Raw genomic sequence first — 7,378 nt, 5'->3', positions numbered from 1 at the left:
TAGCTTAGAGTATACAGTAGCATCAGGGCAAGCACACACAATTATTTTCTAGAGGCAGTGTCTCTAATAGAGAAACATGACTGAGTCTTTAATTTAGTCTTTGCCTCTTTAAACCTCCCTTTCCCCCTCTTTCCTCTCATTCTCCTTTTCCCTTCTGCCTTCCTGCCTCACCCCATCTCTTTTCAGTAACGAGAGGATTAGCGGGAGACGAGCCGATGTCAGCTGAGGATGCGGGGAGAGTGGGAGGCACAGAGGAAAGGGGAGGTGAAGAGGAGAGGAGGGTGAATGAAAGGCGGTATCGAACGCTGACCTGTTTTGGGCTGATAAGCGCAGGCTGCTTTGTGCTGAAGCCACTGGTTTTAATTTTGGGGCCACAATATTTGGAATTAATTATCACACACACTCCAGCACTGCTGCGGCTTACTGTGTACACTGGCTATTACATCCACTCCAATACAAACTTTATACAGCTTATGTGCTGGAACTTCCTGTTACAGAGGAGTCTGTATTGCTGTTATAATAAATTTGCATAAAATACAGCTGCACTGCAATGTTTGTATACAGTTAACAAAGAGGGAATTGGGTCTTTGAAGCTGCAACAGGGCTACAAAGCAACAGGAAGCCATTCTTAACGCTAAAATATAAAGATCAGCATGTAAGATGTAGAAGCTACAAGTTGAGTTTGCAAGAAGTAACCCGGGGAAAGGCACCGAATAAAATTTTCTTCCACAACTGAGATTGAAGTGAAGTTGACTCTTGTGCTGTTTTCTGAGATATGAATACAAATTTGTTGCATGGATGAGTGCGGCAGATATCCCTGGTGTCTCATTTTAGCTGATCAGCTGGTTAATTAGCTAATGCTTGCTGTTAATGAACGTTCGCCAACTTAGTCAAATAAACAATTATCTGCTGAATAAAATGCAAATGAGACAAAAAAAACCCCTTCAACAGTTTGACATTATAGAAGAATTCTACATCCTTTTCCCATGAAGTTCAGAGGGAACAGCTAGCTTGTCTCTCCAGAAAGTCACTGCACCCGGCCACGTAACTCCCAGTAACACAACAAAATTGGCGTTTTCACAATTCTCTGTGTACAGATAAAACAAACAAGTCATAACATATTAAGTGCTGAACTTTAGAGATGGTGCTAGGCAAATGTTACCTTTGGACAGAGCCAGGCTTGTTTCCCCCGTTTTTTGTGTTAAACTAAGCTAACCGTTTCCTGGCAGCAACTTCGTAATTAATGGAGAGATATGAGAACGATATTGAGCGTTTGGGTAAAATAATTGTGTGAGTCTTGATTAGAAACAACATTTACAAGTTAATGTTGAGGTGATATCGAATAATCATGTATAATATAAAATAATGTACTTGATTCTGGTGTAAACATGTATCAACAACAGCTAAAATTGCAAAGCACTGCTGACTAATCTGGAGTTGCCACCATATAAATGTGATGTGTATGCTTGTATATCAGCAGTTTAACTTGTGCTGTAGCATTTTACGTCTGCATGTCTTATATTACAACATATTATAATGTATTCCAATGTTATTAAATACAAGGCTGATAGTTCAAAATAACTGACATATACAGTATATTGTTATAATGATCATTCCTTTAAGTGTTATTTGCACACTGTTTCTTAAGTGGCTCTTTTCTCTATTCTTGATCCAACAAATGCTAAAAAATGTTTAAAACCATCTGAGCAAGATGAACTTATATGTCAGGCACACTCCTACGGTCACATGCCTCAAGATTCCAACCAAATGTAAAGAACTTAAAGGTCAATTCAACACGTTTGACTAATTTTATTACACTCAAATCCCACTGGCATTGTTTTTTTCCTTTGCAGCTGTGGATTTTGAACCTCACTTGCTTTCACCATTCATATGATTACACGCAGAGGCATTCCTAGTGGATAATTGGTGCGATGTAGGTTTTGCTCCCCATCACATTCTGCCACAACTCATACACGGTTCAGAACCATTGCAGCTAGTTGGTGTCCATGCTTGTAAGCATTATATTGTACGAGGGGTAGTAAATGGTGCAAGATACAGCAGCCCCTATTAAAAGTAAATGTGCAGCTATAGTCAGAGCAGCAGCAGCAGCGACTCGACTTCAGTGGATTGCGAGCAGCTTTAGAGGCGGCGTGAAGCGGCTGAGTGGCTCAGCAGGGCTGTGTGTATGTAGGCCGTGTTCTGCATGTTATTTCCTTGAAGTCATCAGACCTACACTCCCCCATCAAGGAAAGGCTCTTATGATAAGTGGCAGCCATGAAATATGCACAGCCTGTCGTAGCCGCCTGCCTTGCTTCACAGAGCCTTGCTTTGCTTCCACGTCCCCTCCCTTCTCACCACAGTCCCTTCTTACTACCTCTTTCTCTCTCCTCCTTGCATTCCTTCATTGTTGAATTGCTTCCCTCTTCTTCTCTTTCATCTGTTTTTCTTTCTCGCCAATTTGCTCAGAAACCTCCCCGTCTGTCATCCTCCATCACTCTAATCTCTCTTTCTCCTCACCTCCTTCTCACTGTCCTCTATCCCTTTCGTATTCTCTGCTACTACTCATTGGACAGCAGCAGTGTGTGTGTGTGTGTACGTGTGTGTGTGTTTGTGTGAGAATAAATTAAGAGAGAGTAAAAGAGGGGCTAAAAGAAAGATACAGAGGCATAAACATCACAGCCACTAACATACTGTAAATTTCCACATCGAATTGTATACATTGAACATCATTGAAAACACAATAAACATCCCCTAACACATCTTTTGAATCCTTTATTATAGGTATGCCTGTTTTTTCCTGGAAAACAAAAAAAAATTTGGCACATGGAAAGCATTGTGAAAAGCATTTTTTCCTTGTTTTTCTTTAGATATATTTCATTATTTTCACACATAGCGCACACAACAGTAGCCTGGATCACGCTTTTGAAGCACTGCTGACACAGAAACATGAATCACCCTAATATATTAAATGTATATAAATCCTAAATAATGAAAAAGGTAAAACAAAAGCCTTTTTTTTCATGCAGAATTCATTTTGCTTCTCCTTCAGCAGGGAGGAATCATCGAAACAAAAACACATATCCTGAAGTAAGACCTCTCCTCTAAGTCCTTTACAATACTGACCAACATTGTGTCTCAACATTTGACACAGTTACACACACACACATATATATGTGTGTGTGTGTGTAAGTATATATAGGTATTTGTTGTTGTTATAATACAGGAGACACTGACTGTAATAAATACCTTAAATGGAGTTATGACACAGATAATGGACACAGATTTAACTTTATCGTCAAGTCATAAAAACAAAATAGTCGCGTTTACTTGTACATGTCATGAATGAAACGTGAAAGCACTAAAGCTGCTCTCTCTCTACGTTGCTGAACTCATCAGCAATTCAAATGTCAGGACAATAAATCACAAACAGGACCAACCTTATCAAGATGTTAAGTATTATTTTCCCTTAATCAGTGTCTTTCAGTGTTTATCCTAAAATTCCTAAAATACTGAATTTGATCAGTATTTTAGGATAAAAACCTTTTCAAAATACCTCTTTTGAAATAATCACTGTATTCTGGTTTACCATTACTGTCATCATATTGATCTGATAACTTCCAGTCATTTCCATAGATATTTTAAGATTCCTAATCACTTACTATTGTCATGACTCGTCAGACTACTAGCATGACAGATAATTGCTATTTGTTCAAGTGTATTTACTGTATGATATCATACCACAAAAAACAGCTAAAGTGACTTCTTAAGCTGCAGATAAAGACAACTTCATGTCACTGGTACTGATAGTAAACACCAGTAAACCTGATGTCCCTCTGTGATGAAGAGGAGTGTGATATGAGGAAGTGCTTCGGCCTCTTCGAGGCAGCATTGGCTGCACTCCAGTGTATACACAGCCACCTTTATGACTGGGATGAATACGCCTACCTACGAGCTTCATTACTTCATAGCCTTTCTATGTAAATCAGTAACAGTGCTAACCTGAGCCCTCTGAAGTTTGGTTCAGTACCGGTTCCTGTCGACAGGATTATTGCTAGCTAGGGGATAACAAAAGACAAAACGTACACACACTGTCCTGCTCCAGAATGCCTGGCTTTGACCTGTGTTTACTGTTGCTGTAGTTTGGGGCGGACTTTTTAACTCGTGCAGAACCACCAATCACAGTGAGTTGAGCTTCAAGTTCTTTCCCATGTTACCAAAACAAACTAGATTAGAAAAAGGTTCTTGGGCCTAGAAAATTGTTGATATGCTCAGGTAGTTAATCTACATTTTGAAAGCAGGAACCTGGGTTGAATTTTAGTTCCTGGGCCATAGATCATAGAACATCCCTACCTGCTTTCCAGGAACTATCATTTACTGAAACTTCATATTATTTGCTAATTATTTCAATTTCAAAATCATGCATCTGTCCAGGAAAACATCCTTTTTTCTGCTCTACTTGTACTTGTTTTCCCCTGTTTTCTTTTCCACCACCTGTGGAGCTACTAGTTAGAAGTAAAGTGGAGCATGCCAGTACTGCTTCATATGAAGGGTTGTGCAGACATTCACCATACAAAAAAACCCAAAAACATAAACACAAGGCCAGGCAAGGTGCTGGGAAGGCAGGCATGGACACGAAAAATGCAAATGTGCGTTTTCATACACGGTACTCATTCCCACACATATAAAACACATATGTGCATACACACACTGTAAACAAACGCCCAGGTATTGGAGTCATGCTTTTGTAAAACACAAAATAACTGACTGCTAGTCTCTTTCATTGCTTAAATACTAGATTACAGGAAATCCGAGTATAAGAAGTAGTACTTTCTATCTATTAAACTGACTCAAAGCCTTTATGAGGACTACATTTCCCAACAGCATTATACCATCATTACCCCACTACAGGACAGCAAATACACACAAAAACTTCTAATATTTGTGGTATTTCATGGCAAAAAATCTGTGCTTATAATATTTGTCTTTGGGTAAAATATTACTCCGCAGTTTGTTTTTCAAATGCTCATTTTGAAAACTGCAAGATGGCAGTTAGAGATAAGATGCTAAAATGCAGCTGGGAGACAAAGTCCAGGGCTATTATTGATATAGAAACTCATGCACAAATAGGTCAAGCATTCCAGTTTTAGCTAAGATAAGAATAAACATACAGACACTAATATTCCTTTACGTTGATTAAAAAGCACACCAGAATTACAAGCCTAACTCAGAGCGCGCTGGAAGAGCCGAGGAATGAGTAAAAGAAAAGTTGAATCACAATTTCCACCCCCAAAAAGAGTCATAACATGAAATGCTGCGGCTATGTTACATGTAGAGTTAATATTATTGTGCAGGTGTGTAGATGGAAGTGAAGGGGGAATCATGCTCTGTCAATATTTCTGTAATTAGCTAGTTAATGTGTTGTACTTTAATGTGTCTGTAAGTGAGTGGAGGTTTAAATCTGATGTTTGCTGAAAGTTTAAAGGTCATCATTCATTTTGAACACAGATTTTGATGATGTCCACAAGTCGAAAATCAACTCAAAATGCTAAATAAGTCAGATTTACTGTAGTTTCATGCACAATATTTTTCTATATTTGACTTATAATGGTGAACTTCTCAAAAACAATGCTCGGAGATAGTGAATGTCATACTCTATGGCGTATTTTGCAAACTAAATAATAATTATCTGATAAGCTGATTTGTTTATATACACTCATCCAGGTTGCAACAGTGTGAATGAGAAATGTGTGCGTTTAAAGTTTACTCTGTACTTCTGTGTATCAGTTAAACTTGTGGTTTTGTTGGGGCTATGAGAGGATATTTAGAATTGATATGTTTTTTCTGTATGTGTACTGTATGTTTCAGGGTACACAGGGTTGATTTTGGGGGAAATTATGATGTATATGATTGTGTGTGTGTGTGTGTTTGTGTGTGTGTGTGTGTGTGTGTGCGTGCATGTGTCCGTGCATGAGCTGAAATCAAGCCTGCTCGGTGGCAGGGGTGGTAGCAGCAGTTCCTGGGAACTCTGGGTTGATAAAGGAGAATCCCTGGAACTCGTCCTGGTCCAGGTTCTGAATCACTTCCTCATCGGGAGGGGTCAGCACCGGCGGGTGGCGTGTGAAAAAACGGTCAAAGTTCTCCGCATCCCGGCCACACTGTTGAGTAGGGCAGGGAGGGATGGAGTACGGGGGTGGGGGAGGAGGGTGGATTGGGAGAAGGGGGGAAGAGTGGGGATGGACAGGAATGGATGGATTTTGGGGGTGTGGGGTTAGAGTTGGGGGGGGGGGGGGGGGAAACAAAAGAAGGGGAATGGTGGATTGAACAAGGGTGTGAGATGACATCACTTGAACATGGTTTCAAATATCAGAACAAGTGCTAGTACTTGGGGTGCGCTTGATTTAACTCTCTATGTGTATCGGCTGATTCCTGAATACCTTCAGAGCGATACAAGAGATAATAAACCAAGCACGCCTCAGGTATATGCTTTCCTTTTTCAAATATTTGAAACATATTCAACTCCAATTCTAAACATAACAGGGACACTGAAGTTTCAAACAACCTGCAGTAGTGCACTACATCGTACTGGCAACAATGCCATAGTTTCATTTCATCCCACCTTGGCTGTAAGTAAACAGACAATTTTTTTGGATTTGATTTTTAAGTTTTTTACTAAATACCTGAATTTAATTGGAAATGTTAAAGAGACAGAAAAAGGGCTCACAACCATGAGATGATTATGGTGTTATTGTGGGTTAATTATATGCTGCAGCTGTGGAGACCTGCTGAGATACGATAAACTAAATCAGCTGTAGAGAGCAGCTCAAAAGATATTTGCTCAGAAGCAGCACGATTTGTCTAAAATATTTCAGTCACTGTCAAGATATACAACGATATTTTACTGTGTTTAAATGTCATCATCTTGAAAATAGGTTTATGTTTGCAGTTACTCGTGCTGGTGAGTGTACAATTAGCAACAGATGATCAACTATAACTATACAAACAAACTCTTAATTATCTTCAGCACTTTCTATACGTTATAGATGATCTCAATTTTCTTAGTTTTGCGCAATTCACATCAGGCAGAATTAGTTTCCTCTAGAGGAGATTTGGAAAAAAAGTCATTGTTCATTTCAGTCCATTTAATTTTCTCGTTCTGACTGGGAACCCCCAAAAATATTATATACTCGTGCAAGGTGCGTCCATCTAAGTACATAAAACAAGTTATTAACTTGAAAACTATATTTTCCCGACAGTATGCCTCGTGGGGATTTTGTGCCAAGCTATTCCTTTTTTTTTTTGCATCTCCATCACTGTGCTGAGCTTTAATTAACACAACAAGGATTCAGTGTCCTCTGACAACATCACCCAGAGGAAAAGT

The 7,378-nt window shown here is 39.3% G+C and overlaps 1 protein-coding gene across 1 annotated transcript in view; it reads right to left on the bottom strand.

The window, feature by feature from the left end:
- Positions 1–2,774: 2,774 nt before the first annotated feature.
- The window catches only part of LOC133999190 (protein kinase C beta type-like), an 81,174-nt gene continuing 76,570 nt past the window's right edge, over positions 2,775–7,378 (bottom strand). Inside the window, exon 17 of the mRNA XM_062438377.1 lies at positions 2,775–6,155. Coding sequence (XP_062294361.1) covers positions 5,979–6,155 — 177 coding nt within the window. The 3' untranslated portion in view covers positions 2,775–5,978. The remainder of the gene's footprint in view (positions 6,156–7,378) is intronic.

The sequence above is a fragment of the Scomber scombrus genome, chromosome 18 (genome assembly GCF_963691925.1).
Source record: "Scomber scombrus chromosome 18, fScoSco1.1, whole genome shotgun sequence".
Lineage (NCBI taxonomy): Eukaryota > Metazoa > Chordata > Actinopteri > Scombriformes > Scombridae > Scomber > Scomber scombrus.
The sequence above is the reverse complement of the archived record's forward strand: the minus strand, read 5'-3'. Positions and strand labels throughout refer to the sequence as shown.